The sequence below is a fragment of the Xiphophorus maculatus genome, chromosome 3, assembly GCF_002775205.1.
Source record: "Xiphophorus maculatus strain JP 163 A chromosome 3, X_maculatus-5.0-male, whole genome shotgun sequence".
Taxonomy (NCBI): domain Eukaryota; kingdom Metazoa; phylum Chordata; class Actinopteri; order Cyprinodontiformes; family Poeciliidae; genus Xiphophorus; species Xiphophorus maculatus.
In genome coordinates this window covers 688,512-712,877 of record NC_036445.1, presented here as the reverse complement: position 1 = coordinate 712,877, position 24,366 = coordinate 688,512, and the positions used below count along the sequence as shown (strand labels likewise).

Below are 24,366 nucleotides of genomic sequence, written 5' to 3'. Positions count from 1 at the left end.
TCAAGTTAATATCAAAGCTGTTAATGCTGATGAAAATCTGTTTTGAGTACAAATAGAGCAAATTAAGAGTTACTGGGGTGATATTTGAGATTAAATGGATGAAATATTGTTTTATAAAAACTTGAAGTGGAAAATTTACTGCAAGAAATTTGAATTCTCTCTGTTTTTCCTCATCTGACTGGAGACAGGTCAGTACATCACAGGACAGAACTTCAGGTTATCTGGTCTTATTATTGATCAGATTATCAGCTTTAAGAATCTGATTGGTCCAGACTTATAAACACCAAGGACCAACTTTCAAAGTCCATCTAATCATTAAAGTCTGTCCCGATAAGACCTATTAGTTCACAGTCAAAGGTCTGCCCCTCCATCAGCAGATCTGTATCAGGAACTGATGCTACTCATTAACCAGGGTCTCCTGCACAGGTGAGCACCAGCCAGACGGCAGGCAGTCGCAGTGAGGCTGAAGATGAGGCTGGAGATTTTCCTCGTGCTGATGGCGGCAAGCGGCGTCGACGGGAAGCCGGTGAGCAGCAGGGAGGAGAAGAAGACCAAGCTGCTGCTGGTGTCGTTCGACGGGTTCAGGTGGGACTACGACCAGGACGTGGACACGCCGCACCTGGACCGCATGGCCTGGGACGGGGTCAAGGCCAAATACGTCACCCCCCCCATGATGACCATGACTTCGCCGTCACACTTCACCACCATCACAGGTCTGGAGCGCCGCTGGACGGCCTTAAACCAAACAGTCCTGCAGGTTAATTAGATTACTAGCAGCTCTGCAGTAGAGTCAGGAACAATTAGTTATGAAGAAGAAGAAGAGCTTCGTCAGTCCTTCAGGGGGGAAACCGACATTTCAGCTCAGAGCTACAGACACCAAACATCTTAAGTTCTGGGTAGACGAGCAGCGAGGCTGCAGCACGCAGAACGCTTCGGAGAAAATCCCGTTAAGGAACCACATGTTGGTTCAAGTCATTTCTTCTGCCAGTCAAACTTTTTATTTGGGATGTTTTTAATTAAAATCAATAAATAAATTGCGCTTTTGTCATCGAGTCTTGAACCCAGAAATCCTCCTGAGGGCAGCTGGCGCTTCACCTTCTACTAATCTACAAAAATTGGCATCAAGCGTTTTGGTTTGTGCAGCACAAATTTTAAAGATATTAATAAAAACGTTTCCAGAGGTCATGAAAGGTCAACCACCCTCAAACTTCTTCAAATCGGACAAAATTGGTGTCAAACGACTCGACTATGTTTGAGCAGCAAAAGTTTTGTTTGTGCTGCTTTTTATTAGCATCTTTAAAATGCTAATAAAAAATGAACATTTTTGCTGCACAAATGTTTGACACTGAATTTATTAGATTTAGAGAAGGAGACCAGCTGGACTCTGAAAATGTTCCGGTTCTGAAGCTCTGCAGATCAGAACCAGCTTACAGGATAAGAAATATAATCTAATCATGCATTGCTAGATTATTTCTGGATTATTGAGCACTGTCAGCTGGTCTGGGTTGTGTTGATCTTCCTGTCAGTAAGTGGAGGTTTATGGCCGCATTAGATACGATCAGATGTTTGCCAATTCCTGGCTGATCAAACAGGAAGTGAAGGTTTTCTTCTAAATGCGACTCTTTGTTTCCTGCAGGAGACGTGAGAAGCATCTGAGCCTGAATCACTCAGGAAAAACCTGGATTTTCACCTCAGGAGACTCGAAAATGTTTAAATCAAGAAACTTTCTGGCTTTATAAGAGTCATACAATTCCAACTCTTTAAAAAAATTATTTCTGTGCAGAAACATTTGCTGAAGTATCTGTTTTTGTTTAATGTCGCCCCTTATTTTAAAAAAGGCCATAAGCAGCAGATCAACATGAAATCCATCCTTCTGAAAACGGATTTGATATCGTTTAAAATCGTTTTATTCACGCCGTCCAACAGAGAGAATAAGTTTAGCTGTGATGAACTTTGAACTCACTGCTGCAGACACAACATTGTAAACATGAATCAACTGAACTCCAGCAGGGGGCGCCGTTTGCTGGCTAAAACCTCCATCACACCCATTAAAGCAGCCCTGACTCACTGAACTGGTTTGACTGGGACTGAACTGCTGCGTTAACTGGGTTGTGTGTCGTTAAGTTGTACACAAGTCAAATTTTACATGATCACTCTTGAGATAGACAACAATTATCATGATGATTCCTTCAGGGGCAGTGAAAGAAGCATAATGTTTGGTTTCAATCCCGGACGAGCCCCCAGTTAGAGATTATGCTGAGTCACGGTGAAAAATGGAGACTGAACACCGAACAATGATGCAACTAAATATTTAGTAAGCAAAAGAATATTTAAACTAAGTATAAAAAATGTGACACCTGGTAAATCCTTAAATGTCCCAATTTACCTGAATTCGATCTGATCACCACTGCTTCACTGAACAGCCAAATCTAACCACCAGATGGCAGCATAACAGTGGACCATACAGACGTTTCTTTTTCTCCTGAATCACAGAGCTAAATGTCTCCTCTCAGGTAGATGGATAGAAGACCACGAAGTTGTCCACAACTTAATGTTCAATGAAACAACAAACCTGAAAGTTTCCTTCAAAGAGACCCTGAAGAGGTCGGAGTGGTGGGACAACGGAGTGCTGCCGTTATGGATCACGGCTCAGAACCAGGCAAGTCGAGGCGAGCCGGCCTGCAGGAGATCCAAATGTGACGATAAACTGATCTCCTTCTTTCAGGGTCTGAAAACCGCTTCGTTCTTCTTCCCGGGAGGCGCCGCCGCCTACGGGGGTCAAAGGGTCAACAGAGTTCAGCTGGCAGAGCCCGGCCACCCTTACACCAATGAGACAGAATGGCGTGAGAACATAGACACGGTTCTGAGCTGGTTCGCGGAGGAGGACTTCGACCTGGTGACCCTGTACTACGGCGAGCCGGACTTCGTGGGCCACAACAAGGGGCCGGACCACCCGGACAGGAAGACCGTCATCCAGCAGATCGACCGCACCGTCGGTTACCTGCGCGACGCCATCAGCCGGAACGGCCTGGACGACAGCCTGGACGTCATCATCACCTCGGATCACGGCATGACCACCGTCAAGAAGCGGCCGCTGGTGGACGAGATCGTCCTCAACAAGTACCTGAACCTGATGGAGCTCGCCAGCTTTGAGATCCTGGACTACGGCGGCTTTGGCATCGTGACGCCGCGGCCGGGGAAGGACCAGGAGGTTTACGACGCTCTGTCCAACGCTCCCAATCTGACCGTCTACAAGAAACAGGAGATCCCGGAGAGTTTCCATCTGGGGAGAAGCAAGCGGCTGCCTCCCATCGTGGTCGTGGCGGACCTGGGGTTCAACCTGAACTCGGTAAGGCTCGCCTCAGGTTTGGTTCTTCACCAAAGAATCGGTGCTAGGAACGTCCGTGTGGGAACAGTCCTGGCCCCGGTGGTGTTGAAGAATTGTTTTATTATTAATAGAATAGAATAGAATTCAACTTTATTGTCATTGCACTGTCACAAGTACAAGCAACGAGATGTAGTTTGCATCTATCCAGCTGTGCTCTACGAGATATAGATATTTATTTACAGATGTACAAGACTATGTATGTATGGACTATAAGGGGTTATAGCAAAGAGATATAGATATTGTGTATAAATATAAATATGGTAGCTATATGCACAGATTATACTGATTATACAAGAATGTTAGGGAATGGATTATATATGTATATAATATAATATATATATATAATTAATATGTTGCTCCTTGGCTTCAGAAACATTCAGTCATCTCCGTTCCTTGAATGACTTCCGGTTTATTGCGCTAATATCGCTAGTGACGAAGTCATCTACAAGACCATCGAGATGATTCTTTTAGCTAAAGTCCAATACTCATATTGAAGTATTTCATTATCTACTTTCAGCAACCTTTAATTCTGAAGAGGCAGTGGGAAAACTTCTGCTAATCTGCTAAAAGTAGAGCTAATTTCTGGTTATTTTACAACAGATTACAAATCAATAGTGTTCCTAAAGGCTACTTAAGACTATTTACGACCATTATGAAGGAAATTTAAGACAATTACAGTAATGTACAAAAGTGGATTTTTGTATTTAATTACAAATAAAATGTGTAATTTAGCCGTAAGGTCCATAGTGCCAATCCTTTCAGCCCAGAATGAACGCAGCATCAAACGAGCTAGAACAGAAGTGAGCCAATGGGAGAGACGATCTTTCTTCTTCAAACTGGTGATTAGTCTGCACTTAACTCATTAAATATGAAAAAAACAACAAAAGAAACAAAACAAAACGCCAGCTAACTAGCTAGCAAGGGTTTATTAGCAGGTAGTTAGCGGTAGCCTCAACTGCTCCAGGCGCAGAACAAAATGAAACGTCTACAAATGACTAAAATGTTGAAAAATAAGAGTGCTACGACAAAATTTAAGACCGGTGATTAACGTGTTTAATTTACATTTTAAATGAATTCAAGACATTTTAATTTCTTACTTTTACAAAATTAAGACTTAATGTGTGGACACCCTGTCAAAGTAAAATCAGATTTATACAAAATAATGAGAAACAGATTTAACTAGCTAGCTGGTTAAGGGATTATTTTATTCAAAGTAAAATAATTAAAGCTAGAGGGACTTTTAAACGAGTGACTGCATAAATATTCACTCAGTATTTAAAGCGCAGATGGATCTTTGGTTCAGTCATAGCGTCAAACTTCTGCTAAATTTTAGCTTAGCTAAAAACATTTAGCTAACTTTGGAAACGTTTAGCGCAATTAGCTTCCACTAAGATAATTTTTCCAGCTCAACTCTGAAGCACTAATTTACAGTTTTAGAAACTTTCAGTTGAATAAAGTTAAACATCTGTATTTTGGCTTTAAACTATTAAGAATCATTCATGCTCTTATTTTGAAGTCCATTTCCTGACCTCACAGAAACAAAAACAGAAATTCAGTCGTTCAGGTCCAGATCTCATTTTAAGGACTTTCTGTTGCGTTTGACGTTTAATTAAAGATAAAATCAGGAAATCAGTTTTTTTAGGTGTAAAATTGTTCAAATGGAGTTTCTGGTTCCAGAGCAGCAGGTGAGGTCAAAGGTCACCCTGCCTCTCTGTTTCTCAGAGGTTCATCGTCTACGTGAACAAAGGCGACCACGGCTTCCACAACGGGGAGATGGACATGAAGACCATCTTCCGGGCCGTCGGACCGAGCTTCAAGCAGAACTTTGTGTCCGACCCGTTTGACAGCATCCACGTCTACCCGCTGCTCTGCAGGCTGCTGCGCATCCAGCCGGCGCCGCACAACGGGTCGCTGGGGGTCACCGAGGTCATGCTGCGGGCCGCAGGTGAGTCCGCTCCGGCCCACCAGAACCACAACCGGAACCAGAACCACAGATTAACCCGGGTTTGTCTGCAGGAGAATCCCAAAGGTCCGGTCTGTCTGCCGCTCTGCTGCTGACCGTCCTGCTGGCCAGAGTCCTCTGACCGGGCCAGAACCGCTCACCTGCAGAACCACAGAAGACATCAAAACGGACCAGAGGTTCTGGTACCAGAACGCTCCGTCAGGATTCTGCATGAAGCTTCTCCATTTTTCTTTAAAATCTGATGTTTGATTAATCAAAGCATTTGGACCAGAACCGAACCGAACAGAACCAAACTGACCAGAACAGAACAGAACCGACCAGAACCGGCTTGTCAGCTCATCTGGATTCAATAGTTTACAGTTTTTACACTAAAACATGAAACTGATGAATAAATAATAATTTCAAACATTCGTTGTTTATTATTAATTTTGTTTCATTAAAACTTTTGATGCTCTTCTAACAGAGAAAGTTCTGGTTCTGGTTTCTTCCTGTTAAAGCGAAGTGGTTCCTGTCCACCGTCGCCCCCTGCTGGTCCAGAAGTGAACGACTCAAACAGAAATATTTATGATCAACAAGAAATTATTTTTCATGAATTCTGCTTTTAATAACGACCAGCTTTAAAAGTAACTTCAAACTATAATTCTTCATTTTCCATATTTATACAAACGACTGGCTTCATCCTACAAAATCTATTTTCGCTTGTGATTAATTTTATTTTAAAATATGAACATTAAAATAAATTTTTGTGTAAATTGTTAGCTTTCATAATAAAGCATTTTGCGTTCAATTTAGAAGATTGTTTTGTGTTTCTAGGACTTTTATTTTGGAAAACATTGCTGAAATAAACTGAACTTGATGCAGAAATTAGTTTTTAAAGTGCGTCGCAGTTTTAGTTTTAAAGTGCGTACATCTGCAGCCGCTTCACCAGGACGCGACGCAGGCAACCCGCCGCCATCACCAGACTCAACCAGAGCGGCGGCAGGGGCCACGGCGGGTCCGGGTCAGGTAGGGTCGGGTCCGGTCGGGTCGGGTTGGGTCCAGAGCGTTACCTGCTGGCCGTTTCTGAACACAGAAATAAAATGATCTCAATCATCAGAAACAGGAAATAAAATCAGTTTCCTGAGGCAAGTCGGCTCCAGACCTTCAAATCAGACAAAATTGGTGTCAAACGTTTGTGCAGCAAAATGTTTTATATCATTTTAAAGACATAAAAAAATGTTTCTAGAGGTCATCAAAGGTCAACCAGCCCCCCTCCCCCCCCTTCTTCAAATCAGACGAAATCAATTAACTCGACTCCAGTTGTGTAGCTTTCATTTTGAAGATATTAATTACAATGTTTCTAGAGGTCAAAGGTCAGTGAACATCAGTTCATGCCGGATCTGTGAATTTCATTTGAAATTGTTAAGTGCTAACCTACAAACATGAATAATTTAATGTTAACGTGGATGAAATTCGCTTGGTCTCATTTAGAATGAACTGGAAGAAAATAAACCTGTATTTTAGTTTCTGATCACCAGAGGGCGCTGTTGGACCAACTGTACTGTTGAAATATGAACAGTAGGACTAGAGCAAAACATGTCTAATCAGCTGTTTCCAGCTCAATTTCCTGATCAACAGTCATCATCAACACGACTTCAAATCAGTGCACAAGCTAGCAGAAACTGTTTATAAAAGAAGGCGGGCTGGTTGACCTTTTGACCCCTAAACTTTAATTAATACCTTCAAAGCCAAAGCAGCACAAATGAAAAACAATTAAATTAAATCAATAACTTTAAATGTGAGCAGGGCCAGGAGAGTGGTTGACCTCTGATGACCCCTAGAGATAATTTTTCTTAATATCTTTAGAATGATGGCGGCACAAACAAAAATCTTTGCTGCACAAACGGAGCAAAAAAGTTTGACACTAATTTCGTCTGACTTGAAGAAGGAGGGGGCCAACTTCACTCAGGTGTGTCACCTACTGTGTTTACGTCACAAATCTACTTCACCAAGGTAAAAAAAAAACTACTTCCTGTCTTCGTCTTCTTTGTGGTTTCCTCCAGGAGTCACTTCCTGTTGGTCATGTGACTCATGATGTGGAAAATGTTTCCTCCCAACTGATTTATTTAAAAAAATTACAAAGAAACTACAAAACATCTGCTGAGGTTTAACCTACAGGCAACATGGTGACACACACACACACACACACACACACACACACACACACACACACACACACACACACACACACACACACACACACACACACACTCTCTCTGAAGTGAAATCAGCATGATAGATTAAATAAAACGTCCGTTCCGCGTTGGATCATGGAGGAGAAGCAGACACTGAAGGAGAAATAAATATTCGTCCTCTGAGTTCGCTGGCCGTCGGCCAATCAGAACGTAGCGCCAGGCAGCCGGCCAATCAGAGCACAGCGATGGTCTGGCAGTAAAAACAAAGTAACCTGAGGATTGTCCGTGTGAAACGATGAGGAAATAAAAGTCATGTCATCAGAGAAATGCAGCACAGCCAGGTGGAAGCTGATTGGTCCTCCGCCTCGTTCAGGCCCCGCCCACCTCGCCGTCCCGGTGGGGGATCATAACGCCGTCTCAGCGTCCACAAACCTCCGTCCGTCCTCGCTCTCCATGCTGATCTGGATGCTGGGAAGTTTCTCCTGACTGGACAGCAGAACCATTTCAGACCAGTTAGATCTGAGTTTATTGATTATTGATCAGGAATTGATACCAGAACCTGCTGGACCAATAGGGGCGGCCGCAGGCGGTGATGTCACCTCTTGCAGCGTTTCAGAGCCTTTCCTCCCTCAGAGTTCTTGGAAACGGATTTCCAGATTCCACTTTTGGCCATTTCATCAGAGATGTTGACTTCAGACGGGTCAGACCTGCAGGACCAACAGAACCAAAACCAGAACCAGGTCAGCGCCTGCAGCAGAGCGCACTCAGAGGGGGCGGGGCCACCGTGTTCGACTCACCTGTCCTTCAGCGACTTGATAGGGAACTTCAGGATGCTCTGAGGCTCGTCCTCCGCTTCCTCTATCATCCGCTGGGCGTCCTGCAAACAGCCAATCAGAACGCAGAGAAAATCAGAACCAAAGGACCAATCAGAACTACAGGACCAATCAGATCCAAAGGACCAATCAGAGAGCCTCACCTCCTCCTTCTTCTTCTTGTCGTCGTCCTTCTTCTTCTTGCTCTCGGGGATCAGGTCGTCCAGCCAGCTCAGCTCTCTCTTGGTGAAGCAAAAGTCCAGAAGCTTCCGGATGAAGACGAGCGCCAGAACCTGCAGGGAGAGGCGGGACGGCGGTGAGCGGCGCCGTTCAGGCGAGGAGACGGGCGGGGGGACGCGGCCTCACCATCATGGGGAAGATGACGGCGGCTCCCGAAGCCTTGATGGCCCAGAGGATGATGAGGCAGGACAGCTGGACGGCGGTGAAGACGTGGACCTTCCAGAGCGGGACGTAGCGCAGGTAGATGAGGTCCGGCTGGTGCTTGGCCGGCATGCCGAACAGCTTGATCCGGTCAAAGAGCTGCAGGACCAGGAAATGTTCAGAGGAATGCAGGATTCACTCAACTTTACTTTATTAATGTGACACAGCAAAAATGTCTGGCTTCAGTATTATTATTAACATTTCTTTGCACTACTCACCAAGTAACTTCAGAATGAAAATATTTGATTATAAAATATCTTAATTTGCATGTAACTTTATAATATATCGCAGACAATATCATATAAAAATATTAAATCAGTTATTGGTTACCAAGAACTTTAACATTTCCACCAAATCCTGCTTTACTTTGACTGTTACATGCAGTGGTGGCTGCATGTGGGATTCCTCCCAGTTCGGGTTGCTGCTGAGCTCCGGCGGGTTAAGCAGGCCCAGCTGGTTTCACTCTGTCTCTTGATGAGCAGAGTATAAAACTAGCTGGGAAACTGACTTTTGGTGCCTCTTGGCCAATTGGGCAGCATGTGTGCTGCAGCTTGGTGGTGCTGCAAATGAGGATTTTGGTCTACTAGAAACTCTGGTTTTCATTGTTATTCTCCCTTTTCTTTTCTTGTAGGTTTTCATTTTCATCTTTGAGTTTTCTCTGGATCCCCCAGAATAAACCCTTTAATTTTACCCTCCTGGTTTTTGTCTCTTAATTTTTCCTGGCTTATCTATTGTTACAGCCCCCCCCTCCCTCCAAAACCTCTAGACTGCCTTGGGGATGTAACATTGACCAACAGCAAAAATATGTTTTAGAGGTTCGACTCCCAGAGGACAAATCTGGAAATAAATTAAAAAGACAAAAAACAAGAAACAAACCTGGATGCCTTTGAGTGACGACACTCCCATGTAGAGGAAGACTCCATAGAGGACGGGCATCGGGATCAGCTGGGGACCAACAGGACACGTTTGTTACTGAGTCCAGCAGAACATCCAGCTGGACGTTCTGGTGGATGTCCAGCAGAACGTCCAGCAGAACGTCCCATGTCCAACCAGATGTCCACCTTGAGCGCAGACGTCATGAAGACGGAGCAGCCCATCAGGATGAAGATCATGAATCCCGTCACTCGTTGCTCCCGGATGCCCAGGAACTTGGGTTGCTCTCCCGGTGCGGCGCAGCCCGACTCCACCTTCAGGCTGTTGACGTGGGAGATGGAGAGGACGGTGGCTGCCACGAACCAGGGCAGGCCCAGGATGGAGCAGACCCCCAGCATGACTGCCACCACCAGCAGGTCCAGGTGGTACCCACAGCCCTTCTGCAGGGAGGCACACACACCGGGTCAGAGCCACAGAGACCGGTACCGAGACCCGTACCGCGGCCACGAGCCGCCCCACCCACCTTCAGCTTGTTCTCCTTCCTGTTGATAATGATGGCGGTGATCTGCTGGTCCATGAAGATCAGGATGGTGCAGAGCAGAGCGGGGACGGCGGCCGCCAGCAGCGTCCACCAGGGGTTGGCGCCGAGTGGCGAAACCAGCCAGGACCGGTCGCTGGTGGTGGGCTGCAGACAACCCAACAGACGCCATTACAACCCAGTGGACCCTCTTAGAGGAAGGCGGCCGACGCCAACAGAGGGCGACCGACGAAACGAAGAGCCACAGACGCCAGAGGAGGGCGACCAAAGCCAATAGAACCCTATAATGGTACCTAGAACCAGATCCTCATCCAGATTATTGAGGAGGGAAGAAGACGCTAAAATGAACAAATAAAATTCGCAGCTTATTTCTCATCATACTGGAAATGGCTCTTTACAGTCGTAATCCCCTTAGTGGCTAGCGTTTTAGCACAGAGTGCATGTAGCATCGCAACAGAAGTCAGCCAACTGGAGACACATTTGCATTTAACCTATGATAGATGCAAAAGTGCTAAATAGCTAGCTAGCATACAGTAGCCTCAACTGCCACTAAGTAATATATTAAAGGCCAACGTACATTTTTCCAATCAATTTAAAACTTTGTAAAGACTTTAAGGAAGTGCGGACACGCCTCTGAACCTGAAGGTGGATCACCTCGAATCGCTCCGGGACTTCCAGCTTGGGAGAAGGAATTCCCACCAGGTAATCCAGCAGCACCATAACCATGATGGTCAGGAAGACGGCAAAGTCACTGATGGTCGACCGCACCTGTAGACAGAACCAGCGGGTCCGTGAAGCAGAACCAGCAGGTCCGTGAAGCAGAACCAGCAGAACACAGAGGTACTGACCTTGGTGGGGAAGTATCTCTTGGTCTTGAACTTTTTGAGGAACGAGGAGAGGAAGAAAGTGGCGAAGAAGAGGATGACGGACCAGAAGAGGACGTCTGGGACGAAGGGTCCTTTTTCACTGCAAGCCGACCCGATAAACTGTCCCTTCAAGTCCCGACAAGCCTGCAGACACGGACAGGAGGGTTACAGGCCGCAGTCCCTCCGGCCGCCACCGGGGGCCGCTGGTTGTGGACCAGCGAGCCGTACCGTCACGTTCAGCTGCTCCCACTCGATGCTTCCTGCTGTCAGGTTCCTGCTGCTCCAGATCTGCTGGACGTCGGCCGAGGCGTTGGAGGGAGAAGAACACCGACATCTGGAAGAGATGCAGACCGGATCAGAACCACCGGGCCGCTCCAGAACCATCGGACAGAAGGCATAAATCGTTTAAATAAGTACATTTAAAAATATTTATGTAAAGAAAACAGAAAAGAAAAAATTTTAAGAAAAAACTAAAAACGTTTTAAAAATTAAAGAAATATTTTTAGCAATAATTTTTTTATTTTAATTTAAGAAATTAAATAAGAAAAAAGAGAGAAAACGAATAAAGTAAAAACTAAAATCAGTAAAAAAAATTTTTTATAAAAATACAATAAGAAATTAAGGGAAAAAAATTGATTAATTTTATTTATTTAAAAGTAAAAGAAAAAGTTAAAGGAAACAAATGCATTAAAGAGCAAAGGCCCGCCCCCTCACGTGGAGAAGGTGAGGTTGTTGAGCTGGTTGTGCAGGTTGACGGGGAACTTCTTCCCCATGTTGACCAGCTTGGCCAGAGCCTCGTAGATGAAGATGATGCAGATGAGGGCGGCGAAGGCTTCCTCGGTGAAGCGGGTGATGTAGCAGACCAGAGAGCTGGCGTCCGTGGCGACCAGCAGGACGCACAGGAAGGCCGTCCACAGCCCGATGCTCGTCCGCAGGGACAGGTAGGACAGACCGTGATTCCTGGGGACAGACAAAGAGACGTCACACCTCACCAGGACACCATCTTGGTTCTTATGGGTTCAGAACCAGAGCAGCCAACAAACCAGGGGTTTATGTAAGAGTTATGAAACAGATTTAAACCTCAAACAAAAGGATTAAAAGTCTAAAAGCTCCAGAAAATAAACAACAGAAGAATTAAATCCTAAAAGTTCTGATAATCTGTGACCCGTTTGGCTCTGCGGCTCTTATCCAACAGCCTGAAGGCTCAGAAATGAAGCAGCCAGCAGGGGGCACTGCGGTTTGGACTCACTCGCAGAAATGGAAGAGGATCTTCTCAAACACCAGAACCGGGCCGGTGCTGCCCAGGATGGTGAGTGGCTGGCCGGCGAACAGGGAGTAGGCCACGCCCGTCATGGACGCCCCGAACAGAGACTCCATGGTGCCCTGCAGAACCGAGAAGAGATGTTACTGCTGAGCACACCGCGGGAAAAACATCAGCAGGTCCCACAGAGCTCACTAATTCTGTTCAAACATTTTATAACTTATCTTTTTCCACTTTATTATTATTACTACTATTTATTTAATTGATCACTATCTGTTAGCTCAGTGTTTTTCAAAGTGGGCGCCACCGGAGGGCGCTGTGGGAGCCTCAGAAAACCATAATGTTTTATCTAATAATAAACTTTTCTACCACAGAACTCATGGCCATCTAAAGCCAGAAGGTTAGCATTTATGCTAAATGGATGTAAAAATAATGGAGTAGTGAATATAAAACATTCTGACGTTTACATATGTTGTCGCATTGACTGTGGGTTTGCTGTGGGGGTCACAGGTCAGAGTTTGGGAACCTTACTATGCTGCCCTGGGTGGCCTCCCCCAGCAGACCGCCGAAGGTGACGACAGGCGACATGCAGGCGCAGTACAGGAAGAGGACAGATGCCAGACACTGCAGACTCAGCGCGTCTTTGATGTCACTCCAGTAGAACGGCGCTTTCCTCCGAACGTCGTTCACCAGGCCTCCGAAGATCCTGTTGGATTAGATCAGCGTCACCTGAGCATCACACACACACACACACACACACACACACACACCTGCCCGTCCGCTGCAGCTCTGGGCCCGTGTGATGCTCCGTCTCCTTCACAGCCTCTGAGCAGTGGGCGGAGCCATTAGGCTGCGCCGCCATCTTCCTCTTCTCCTGCAGACACAGATGGATGGTTGAAAACACGGATGTTGCTGCTCTTAAACAGAAATATGCTAAATTGGAAGTTATAACCTTTCTAGCTTAGCGCCGTTTTAGCATAAAACAGAATTATGCTACAAAAATGTAATTTCTTCTAAAATGGAAGTTTTGCTACAACAGAAATAATGCTAGCATTCCGCTTTAGCATATTTCAGTTTAATGCTGAAATATAAATTTAGGATGAACTTGCTAGCATAATTTCCGTTTTAGTCCAACTTCCAATGTGTTAAAGCTGCAGTATGTAACTTTAATAAAAATATGATTTTTATGTATTTGTTTAATCTGTCACCATGTCATTAGTTTGTTATGAGTCAGGAATCTGTGAAAAGATCGATCTCCACGTAGACAGACTCAACAGTTTTATTCTACTGAAGCTTTTTTTTTTTTTTTTACCCCTCCAGGGTCTTTTGTGGCTCTAGTGTCCCTTATATGACAGCAGGCTGACAGGAAACGGGGAAGGAGAGGGGGGAAGACATGCGGCAAATGTCGTCGGGTCCGGGAGTCGAACCCGCGACGGCCGCGTCGAGGAGTCAAGGCCTCCAAATACGCGTCGCGCTAACCGCTACGCCACCACGGCACGCCCTTACTAAAGCTTTAAATGGAAGTTATGTTAGCAGGTTTATAGTTTCTTAATTTTGTTGTAGCATAATTTCACATAATGCTAAAACACAACTTCTGCTAATTCATCATAACTTTACAGGGCGAGTTTCTGCCGACCCTCCTGGGCCTCGCTGGGCCGGTTCTCACCTGAGACGGGACGTTTTTCGGAGGTTCGATCCGGATGCTGGGGTCCCACTCGCCTGGCGGCAGAACCGTGACCTGGTCCAGGAATTCGTCGATGCCGGACAGCAGGTCGTTCCGGTCCTTGGCCTTGTACGCCACATCATGGAAGACCTGCGGCAGAACCGGGAGGATAGAGAAGGTTCCTCTGTTTGGGTCGCACCTGAACCAGACCAGAACCTCCTGCGTCGCTCAGCTCACCTCGTCGGTCATCAGCGTGGCGATGGAGCGTCCGATCTCATGGTACTGCAGGCCTTTCCCGAACGGACCGAGCAGCAGGAACAGAAACCTGAAACAGAACCGGAGAGACGCTTCAGAAGCAGCTTCTGGTTTCACTGTGTGGGTTTGAAATGGACCGGAGTTGCCATGGGAACCAAGCCAGCAGGTTCTGAGCTCACCTGGTCGGTACCGGAACCTCAGTGAGGCCCGTCAGCAGCACGGCCGGCGCCAGGCGGACGAAGGCGATGATGGGCCGCTCCAGGAAGTCCACCTCTCCCACCAGGACGTTGGAGGCTTCGGCGCCAGGCGGGATCTTCTTCATAAAGTTCATGTCCACCTGGAACAGAACCAGAACTCAGACTGCTGGACCGGATCCTGGTACTGCTGAATCATTACTCCTGTTCCAGTCAGAACCATGAGCCCCTTCAGAACCGGAGGAACTCAGCTGGACTTTACGTCCGCTGAAATAATTTTGACTAAATAACATCTGAAACAGGAGGAACATGCCAGGGACTACTTTCAGAGGCGGACTGATACGGCTTCAGATGGAGTTCTGTTGGGTCCAATCCGTCCCAACACCTCAGATGTAAAAACACAACGTTTGATTGGTGACATCAAAATCACAGCCGACAACAATCACTGAAACGACAGCGAGCATCGACCAATCACAGAGCACCAACCACGACACAGGCCTCTGATTGGGCGACGGCTGACTTACTGCGGGCTTCCTGTCGGCTGCCGGCAGCAAACACACACAGTTACAGTCCTGCAGAGAGACGAGCCATCACCCTCTGACACACACACATATTCTGATTGGACAGGCCCTGGAAGGTCTCAGGTTCTGATTGGACCTGCAATGGAAGGTCCCGCCCCCCAGAACCACCCTTCAGAGTTTAAATACAGAAAGTTGGACTTTGTCCGACCCAGATATCGTTCTGATTCCATCTGCAGTTTTTCCACTATACCAGTTTAACTGAGGATTTTTTCAGCTGATGGTTCTGACCCGGTGGAATAACCAGAACCTTTTGGATTTAACCAGTCTCTCTGTCCAATCGTAGGTTTTTCTGTCTCCCACAGCTGGAGAACTTCCTGTTTTCTGTCCAATGAGAGCCCAGAGAGCAGAGAGCCACGCCCACTCTCCTTCCCTCCTGTCAGATTTCAGCTCTGGTTGGTTCTGGAGAACCCGGACCTGAAGGCAGTGTTAATCTGTCCCTTTCTGGACCCAGAAGGTTCGGATGATTGAGCTTCAGGATTCGGTTCCATTTGGGTTTCTGGTTCTGATTCCAGAAGAAGCGGGAATTGCCATGGCAAACAGTGACTTAGCAACTTTTTCTTTCTTATTTTAAAATGTTTGCAATGACATCAAGAATCAAGAGTAACCATGGCGACAAATGCAGAACGACTGGTGAAAGTGAGTCTACAAAAAAAACAAAACAAAGCTAACATCGGGTCTGTCCTTAAAAATAAAACTAAATGGAGAACAGAATTATGATTCTACTTCAGAGTTGGTACAAAATGCCCGAAAATGCATTAAAAAAATAAAAACCCAATCCGCCGTCAGTCGGCCTCCATTTTGTAACAGTACGAAACGTTGCCATGGAGACGGGACGAGCACAGAAAGCACTAAAACAGAGGAAGCCACGAAAATGAAGGATTCATTTGGTTTTCACCAACAAAACATGAATAATTATGTTACTAATATAAATATATAAAACAATTTTCAAACTAATTTTCCCCAAAACTCAGAATTGAATCAAAGATTCCCACTAGCTACGGAACCGGGCCGCCAGAACCGGGCCTGTGCTGCTCACCTTGCTGAAGTCCACGGTGCTGTTCTCTCGGCTGCCGGCGCTGATCCGGCTCTCGCTGATCTTGTTGTCCAGGTTTCCTGGAGCCGACTGCGGCGACGCCAGCAGCCCTGCAGAAAACCCACAGTCAATTTCACCGGGCCAGAACCAGAACCTCTTTCAGTCCACTCTGGAGACACTTCAGTATTTATTCATTAAATCTATTCTACATGTGCAGAGGCCTCATGAATAAAACACTGCACAGTTTTCACACTAAAACTTGGCGAAGGGAAAAATGTATTAAAGTTCGGCAAACAAAAAAACTCGGAAGCATAAAGCCGTGGCCGCGCACGTGGCCGCGCACGTTTCCTTTATTAATTTCTTTATTTTGTGTTAGCTTATTGTCTGAGGATAAATGTCATGGTTTAAACACTAAAATATTAAAATCATAAAATCATGGGGTTTGATGCTTCCTGGTCTAAATAACTGAATCAGACTTCAGTGGATTTAGTGAGTTTTGACTCTTTCTAGTTTATTATTGTCCACAGGAAAAGTTCCCTGGCTGCTGCACATTTTCACACCACTGAAAAAGTTTACGTATATTTACTCAAACTTTGATGCAAAGTTAGTTTTTATACATGCCGACTTGTGCATAAGATATGGCTGCACATTATTTGTGCGCAGGCTTTATGCATGAGGCTCCTGATGATTTATCATCATTTCATCTTTTCACCTGAACCAGTTTGAGTTGAACCTCATCTGAAGGTTTGGCTCTCAAAGAATGACCTTTGACCTGATCAGGTCGCATGTTCACTTTACACACTAGTTAAAACTTTTTAACTTTATTCTCTTAACATTAAATTATATTAGAATGATTTCAACTCTACTGCTCTGATACTTCGTCTGATCCGACAGCCGACATCTGAACATGAAGCTCACAGGGCATGCAGTCTCACACACACCCCAACACACACACACACGGCCCAGAGTCCGGTTACAGCTCAGTGGACTCCATGTCAGGGCGCTGGAACGCTCGCTCCACCCGACTCCTGAACTTTAAACCAGAGCAGAGGGACCGGACCGGACCGGACCAACGGGGTTTGGGCTGAGTAAGGGGAACCGGTCCAGGAAGCTGCTGACTCTGCTGGCTGTCACGCTCTGACTACTTCCTGTTCGCTTCAGAGCGACCTCAGAGATGACGAGTCAGCGCTCCGATCGGTTAACAGACCAGTTCTGGTCGATACTGAGCAACTCCAGCGGCTCATTAATGGACCGGTTCTGGTTCGTCTTGTGACAGTTGCAGCTCTGAAGTTTAATTTGGCGGGTCAGGCAGTAGTACTGTCTCTTTAAAAGCTGCAGAGCCCTGCGGTTTGTGAGGGAAACCCCGTCAGCTCCACTGCGGTGTTCCTCAGGGCTCGGTTGTTGGACCCGTTTGTTCCTGCTGGACTCCACCTTCAGAACCGACACTCAGACTTCCTGCTACATTTACACCAGCGTTCACACGCAAACAGAGTTATTAGCCACAAACCCGAGTTCTAGCAGAGGTCAGTGGTCCAGCTGGCAGCTTTCCTTGCTATGAAATTATTTTTGCCTTTTCATAAATTTTCATGCAGAACAGAAGAGTCAGCCTGGTTCTGGTCTTCATCAGTCCCATAGTCGGAACCACAGAACCACCAGAACTGTAGTCCTCTATCCATCCAGTCACTGGACCTGAATCAGAACCGGGTTGGGTTTAGCAGAACCAGGCTGCTTTTCCAGACCAGCTCTTTAAATTTTAATGAGGGCTGAAAAACTGAGTGACAGGTTGTTGCTAGGTAACCAAAGAGAGACAGAGTGAGCTGATGCTACCCAGTTAGCTCGGCTCGATGCGAGAGGTTTAGCGGCTGAAGCCTTTCCTCTGCCTACATCTCCCAGAATGCCATGCGGTTCTGGAGTTCAGTAAATATTCTATAAACATTCTATCAGGTGTATTATCGCTTCATGCTGATCATGTGTCAGTTATTGATTTATTGTCCAGCCCTCAGCTGATCACAATCAGTGAAGGAGGTTCGTTGGTCCCCAGATGACCTCTGACCCCAGGCCTGGTGTTAGTAGCAGCAGCTTCATGCCTCTTATTGCCTGTTTGGCTCTCAGGAGTGCCATCATCCATGTGAAGGTGCTGCTCCTCCTCCGGAGGGAAAACCACCACCTGGATCCCGGCTCCGCCCTCCAGCGTCTCCGGCGCCGAGCGGCGGCGCAGCGCTCCTCCTGAGGGGGCAGGGTCCAGAAGGGGCGGGGCCAGACCGGGTGGGCGGGGCTCCGACAGGTGGCGCTCCTGGCGGTACAGGGTGGGCGTGTTGGGAGGCAAGGAGGCGGGGCCAGAGAGGAGGCGACCAAACAGGAAGGACGCCCGAGGGGAGAGGGGAGGGGTGGCGGCGTCGGAGGAGAACTGAGAGGAGCGGCGGAGGAGGGAGAGGCGAGAGGAGGACACGCCCTCCCCTGGAGAGAGGAGGGACAGGAAGAGATGCTGACATCAACAGAGTCACGCTAACCAGCAGGAGGCTCTGGGTTTCCATGGAAACCACCTCACTTCCCATTACTGGGATAGAAGCAGCGGGTTTGGACGTCAGTCAGAGACGGAAAGCGTTTCTACACATCGGCATAATCAGGAATTATGACTTTATCCCAAAATTATCACTACTTTCTTGCACTTTATGACTATTCTCTTATTACAATTGTTCTCATGAACAACTTTATTCTCGTATTGTAGACGATGTTGCTGTAATATTGATTATTCTCATATTACGACTTCTCACAGAACTTTATTCTTGAGATGAAAGAACGGTTTTTTAGCCTGAACCTTACATGCGCAAAAACGTCTTGCTGGTATTTCTAAAGCAGCGCCACAAAAAAATGATTTCTTTGCAAAACATCCAAAATCAATCGTGATCCCTGGCGGGACGGAGCAGGACGACAGTTTTTGCTTTTAATTATATTTATAAATGACATAAAAACCGTTTAATGCTAAAAATGTTCATATAAACAGGAAAACTAAATTATTTGACTGCTTGCGTGTAAAAATCGAGGTTCTGATTGAGTCCAAACCCATGAAGCTCCAACTCAGCTCCGTCAGCAGCTGATTATTAACCCGTCCAATCAGCACACTGGTTAGTGCCGACCAATCAGAAAGCAGCTTCTGCTGATCATTAAACACTCGGTTAGTGAATTAGAGACCAACACGCGTGTTCATGCAACACGCCACACCAGAGGCCCGACGCCGCGTCATCCCGTTACCTCCACCAATCAGATCGCACGGACTGAACCTAACTCTGCCCGGCGACTCGCAGATCTCAGGGAGAAAACAGAACGTCAGAACCAGGAAACCAAAGGTTTGGGTCAGAACCAGAGGAAACTAAACGGCCTGTCACCATAACAGATGCTGCTGGACGATAAACTGCCCCAGAATTATCGCGATAAACGATAATATTGAGAATGTTCCCAATATTGAGACCATTTTCAAATAATTTAATGGGAATAGCATTATATTGCAAGAACACATTCTAAAACCTTAAATTCAAATAAACATTTAACATTGGAACAGGAAAACCTTTTAAATATAACAACTGATTAAACAATGAACAAATTAAATGGATTACGAAGCCCAAAACTGTCCGTCCAAAAAAGGTCCAGTTGAGGCCAAAACACCAGATTAACAACTTCGATCATCCAGCTAAATCAAGAAAATGTTTTAATTTATAATGCCATTAACTGATTTATTGCGACAGGCCTAATGGATAAATAAAGACGGCGAAGTGTGAAGACTTTTGGGCTTAAATGGGACCAGAACCGGATGGTGGTTCTAAACCCGACTGGTTTCTGTTGGTGGACCTGCGAGGTTTGACGTTCAGGGATGGCAGCAGCGCCGCAGCCTCACCGTTGCGCTCCAGCAGCGTTGAGTCGGAATGCTTCTTGCCTATGTCTGCGAAGGAGCGGACCAGCGGGATGCGGTTGCTCAGCTTCTTCTCGTTCTGATGATGGTGGCGCTTCAGCAGAGCCTCCCTCACCTTGTCCTGCTGCTCCGCCTCCAGCTGGCCGGTCGCCAGCATGCTGTCGATCACCATGTCTGGGAGAGGGGAGCCGCAGGGCGTTAGCATGTCGTTAGCACATCGTCAGAACGTTGCAAACATATTTTTAGCGCGTTGTTAGCATGCTAGGATGTTGTTAGCACATTGTAAACATGCGGTTAGCATGTGATTATGTATTTAGCGGGTGGTTAGCACATTGTTAGCGCCATGTTAGCATGCCATTAGCAGGTCGTCAGGGCGTTGCTAGCCTGTTAGAACATTGTTAGCGCTTGGTTAGCATCTTAGGCTGTCGTTAGCATGTTGTCAGGACATTCTTAGCATGTCAGTAGCATGTCTTCAGCGCATCATTGGCCTGTCGTTATCGTGCCGTTAGCATGTTGTTGGTGTGTCCCCAGCCTGTCGTCAGCGTGTGGTTAGCGTCTAACCTGCGATCTCGTCGATGGCGGCGGCCCTCATGTCCAGCAGCACGGTGCCGTTCATTATGCAGGAGCGAAGCTCAAACAGGCTGTGCAGCGACAGCGTGGCGACGTACGGCTTGCTCCAGCGCTCGCCGCCGTCCTCCACGTCTTCCTCGAACTTCAGCCACCTGGACACAAACATGACATCATCACCAACATCCTGTCTGCTCCTCCTCAACCCAACTGGTAGGGGAACCCGACCCGTTCTGTAGGTTCTGTTTGGGTCCAACGTCTCGTGACCCGGTTACCTGAAGCCAGACTAAAACCAGAACCCAGAAGACTTTAACCGCCACAGCTGGAAAATAAATTCAGGAGCTCGTGATGATGAGAAGCAAAACAAGAAAAGTTTGTCGTTGAAATAAGTTTTCCATCTCGTCTTAAATCTCATTGAACTTAGAGGAACTAATTTGAACACGTTCAGCGTCTGTCTTAACCTGAAACTCTGGTTTCTTTTGCGTCTCATTTTAACAGGTTTAGAATCTGGTTTTAATGACGACAGCATCAAGTTTCTCTTTTTAACAAGCTTTGCATCTTTTTAATATAATCTGGTTTTGCTGCTGATTTTAGAGCTGTGGCAGTTTAACGTTTCCTTAAGTTTGAACCAGAACCCAGCAGGAGCCCCGCCCTCTTTCATTCTTCTTCTTCTCTCCAGAACATCGTCTGACCCGGTCAGCTTCAGGAGTTGATCCCAGATCCCTGCTGCCGCACACCTCACCGCCGACCCCCTGCCCTCCTTCCTGTCCTGCTCATCGTCATCAATCTACAGCAGAATCACCGAGTTCTGTGATCGGACCGATTTACCCGATCAGAACCTCACCTGGCCGTTTCCTTCCACACCTGGACCTCTCCGTCCCTAAAGGCGAGCTCGTCCAGCTCGGTGAACAGGTCGTGGGGGATGTGCTCCTCGTCGTCGTCTTCGGTGCCGAGGAGGAACTGGACCCTCTGGGACGGCGTGTCTGCGGCAGGAAGTCAGACTCTTCATCATCATCATCAGATGTGTCCTGGCGCAAGAATCGGATCGGTACTGACCGTACGCCGGAGACTCATGGCCGTCCTCGCAGTCGTCCCGGTCCCGCCGCCTGCGGTGATGGCGGTGTCCGCGGTGCCGGTGCCGCCTGCGGCTCTGCCGGCCCAGCGGGACGTGAACGCCGACGTACACGGCTCTGTGGCCTGGCAGGAGCACACACACACACACACACACACACACACACACACACACACACACACACACACACACACACACACACACACACACACACACACACACACACAGGAAGTGATTCACACCTTCACAGGAACAACAAATATCCACAAATACTAACAACATGAAACCCATCAGAACCAGAGTTCTGATCGGGTCCAACAGGACCGACGCGTTTCCTCCAAGCCTCTACAACATTTTATTTCTCAATGAAACTGATTGAATATTTGGGTGAATTTTAATTTTTTTATGTAAAATCCCATCTGCTGTTTCTTTATGACTGATGATTAATTCTGTTTGATGCTTTTCGTTTGTAATCGTAATTTTAAATCAGAATAACTTTATTGGCAAAGACTGAGGCGCAAACTTCAGTTTCAATATAAATATTTAAATTTACAGGGAATAAAATATATAGATGCATTTTCAGCCATTTTTTAAACATAATAAATAGTTTTGCATCTTTTTATTAAGATGCTTTTTTTTAGCATCTTCATAAATTTTCCACCTAGTTTGTACAAGTTTTGCATTTTTATTACAGTTAGAAAGAAATAATGGACTGTAAGTCCAACAATTTGTGTAAATGGGAGAAGAAAAAAAGAAATAATGAATTTTGACGCCTCCACCTAAAAACATGGATGGATTTAATGGATGGAAAAACTGCATTTAAATGACAAACTGGCCTTTATTTACACAAATTAAATAATATCATATAGAGCAACATGTACGAGGAGAGATATGCAAATAATATTTATTAGGTTTTACTGATTCATTTCTATGGCAAAACAGGATTTTTAGGTTCCAGTTACCAACCTTTAGAACAGAAAGCTTAAAAAATATAAATGAAAATAGGCCTTCGCAGCGCTTTGCTGCTCGGGCCTAATTAATTTTAATTAAACTCATTGTAGACTCCCAGAATCTAATAATAACTGACAGAATAAAATCCGCCGTAAAATCCAACTGTGATGCTTAAACTCATAAAATCAGCAGATAAGTGTTAATTCAGAAAACTTGGAGAAAACTGATGATTTATGATTGAATAATAAAATAAACCACGAAACTGTGACTTTTAGTGAAAGTGGAGCAGAAAATTAAGCTCCAGGAAACAGTGAGGTCCCTGATTAAAGTAAATTAAATCAAAGTTTCCAGAAGAAAAAGTAAAAGAGTTAAAAGTTTTTCATGGTATTTAATGTAACGACCCAAAAAGAAACGTTTTGTTTAAACCCAAACAGTGGAAATACGGGCGGAACGATTCGCTACTTTCTGTTTTGGCTGCAAATAAAGGCTGCTGGTGTGTGTGTGTGTGTGTGTGTGTGTGTGTGTGTGTGTGTGTGTGTGTGTGTGTGTGTCACTCACTCTCCAGTTCCTCTTTCTCAAAGTTTGTGTGCAGGGAGGTGCTGGTCTTGCCCTGGTCCAGAACGGCCTCCTCATCGTTTCCCTGCAGAGAAACAAAACCTTTGAAACATGGAGGATGAACGACGTCTAATTTCGCCTTCAGCCTCTTCGCTCCAACTCACTGAGACAAACGAAACCAAACGGAGAAAACGGGGCGGAGTTAACGGGAACACATCCCAACATCCATGTGTAAACACGGTGGAGACAGCATCATGCTGTGGGCTTGTCCAGCAGCCTAACGGAGCTGCAGTCTCAGAACCTCCAGTTCTTTAGCTCCGAAAGCTGGACCAATCACAGCCCTCCGTTTGCTGCTGAGCCACAGGAAGATAGGGCAAGGGGCGGGCTCAAGGGGCTCAGCAGCCAATCAAAACGATGTCATTTTTAAATTGACAAATTTAAATTTAAACTGAATAAATGAATAAAAATAAACAAACGATAAAAATAAAGGTAAATAAACCAGCCAGTAAAACCAGTAAAACCAGGGCGCTTTGATGAGAATAAAACATGATCAAATAAAATTAGAAACAACCTGAGAGTGAAAACTAGAACAGCTTCAAAGAGGCTCGATTCCAGTTCTGGATCAGAACCAGAACCTCGTCCAGCAGATTAGCTGCTCCTACATGGTTCTGATCCGAACCAGACAACCAGAACCTGACGGACCTCTGAAGATTCTGGAAAATTTCTCCTCAATAATCACCATAAACCTGAATCTGACTGAAACAAACCCAACAGAACCGAACGGTACCGGGTCAGATCCCTGGTAAGCCAAACAGACCCAGGAGGTTCTGGTTCTGTTTCCATCTCCATGTCTGTTGGACTCCAGCTTCCTGGTTCTGGTTGCATGAACCGGGTTCATTTCATTTTTTATTTTATTCTCCATAATAAAAATGAAAACCAGCAGAAAGAAATTTAAGATCCATTGAAACCAATAAAACATCGGGTCGCTCGGCGCCACGTCGCTTCACTTCAGATTCAGACCTTCGGGTCGTTTCCTTCGTTCTGATCGTTTCTCTTTCACATGTTTTTGTTTTACCGATCTGCTCTGAATATTCAGTTTCTCCCTGGAACCGACAGAAAACCGGATCGGAACCAGAACCGGTTCTGGACCTGATAAGGTCGGTTTGATTTAAGATACGATGCAGCCTGGAGGAACCGTGGTTCTCTGCAGGCCTGACCTCTGACCTCTGCCCCCGCCGTGCAAAACACCTGGATGTTTTTCTGAGCCGGTCC

At 46.1% G+C, this 24,366-nt stretch overlaps 2 protein-coding genes across 4 annotated transcripts in view; one reads left to right on the top strand and one right to left on the bottom strand.

The window, feature by feature from the left end:
* The first annotated feature begins 417 nt into the window (after positions 1–417).
* On the top strand, positions 418–5,762 carry LOC102221957 (ectonucleotide pyrophosphatase/phosphodiesterase family member 7-like). Of its 2 annotated transcripts, XM_005814107.2 has the most exons (5): positions 419–713; positions 2,514–2,659; positions 2,726–3,349; positions 5,111–5,333; positions 5,405–5,762. In XM_005814107.2, exons 1-5 carry the CDS (start codon positions 470–472, stop codon positions 5,470–5,472), a joined length of 1,305 nt encoding a protein of 434 aa, XP_005814164.1. In that variant the 5' UTR covers positions 419–469; the 3' UTR covers positions 5,473–5,762. The 2 variants fall into 2 exon arrangements, with proteins under 2 accessions (XP_023186416.1, XP_005814164.1); XM_023330648.1 differs by having other exon boundaries at positions 418–713; positions 5,111–5,762.
* A 1,653-nt stretch (positions 5,763–7,415) lies between these two features.
* Positions 7,416–24,366, bottom strand: part of LOC102221691 (sodium bicarbonate cotransporter 3-like) — a 28,955-nt gene continuing 12,004 nt past the window's right edge. For both annotated transcript variants that reach the window (XM_023330647.1, XM_014474563.2), the window contains exons 2-25: positions 23,098–23,179; positions 21,573–21,713; positions 21,361–21,499; positions 20,511–20,671; positions 19,935–20,123; positions 16,046–16,152; positions 14,414–14,571; positions 14,217–14,304; positions 13,983–14,129; positions 13,087–13,190; positions 12,848–13,022; positions 12,305–12,438; positions 11,770–12,015; positions 11,284–11,389; positions 11,038–11,199; positions 10,844–10,957; positions 10,175–10,336; positions 9,840–10,091; positions 9,655–9,723; positions 8,704–8,877; positions 8,502–8,630; positions 8,323–8,402; positions 8,125–8,232; positions 7,416–8,011 (exon numbers count right to left, since the gene is read on the bottom strand). In XM_023330647.1, coding sequence (XP_023186415.1) covers positions 7,930–8,011; positions 8,125–8,232; positions 8,323–8,402; positions 8,502–8,630; positions 8,704–8,877; positions 9,655–9,723; positions 9,840–10,091; positions 10,175–10,336; positions 10,844–10,957; positions 11,038–11,199; positions 11,284–11,389; positions 11,770–12,015; positions 12,305–12,438; positions 12,848–13,022; positions 13,087–13,190; positions 13,983–14,129; positions 14,217–14,304; positions 14,414–14,571; positions 16,046–16,152; positions 19,935–20,123; positions 20,511–20,671; positions 21,361–21,499; positions 21,573–21,713; positions 23,098–23,179 — 3,309 coding nt within the window. In that variant the 3' untranslated portion in view covers positions 7,416–7,929. The remainder of the gene's footprint in view (positions 8,012–8,124; positions 8,233–8,322; positions 8,403–8,501; positions 8,631–8,703; positions 8,878–9,654; positions 9,724–9,839; positions 10,092–10,174; positions 10,337–10,843; positions 10,958–11,037; positions 11,200–11,283; positions 11,390–11,769; positions 12,016–12,304; positions 12,439–12,847; positions 13,023–13,086; positions 13,191–13,982; positions 14,130–14,216; positions 14,305–14,413; positions 14,572–16,045; positions 16,153–19,934; positions 20,124–20,510; positions 20,672–21,360; positions 21,500–21,572; positions 21,714–23,097; positions 23,180–24,366) is intronic.

Coding starts and splice junctions, on each gene's coding strand:
- LOC102221957 (XM_023330648.1), top strand. CDS start 470: ATGAGGCTGGAGATTTTCCTCGTGCTGATGGCGGCAAGCGGCGTCGAC. Junction 714..2,513: donor ACACTTCACCACCATCACAG/GTCTGGAGCGCC, acceptor GTCTCCTCTCAG/GTAGATGGATAGAAGACCAC. Junction 3,350..5,110: donor TGGGGTTCAACCTGAACTCG/GTAAGGCTCGCC, acceptor TCTGTTTCTCAG/AGGTTCATCGTCTACGTGAA.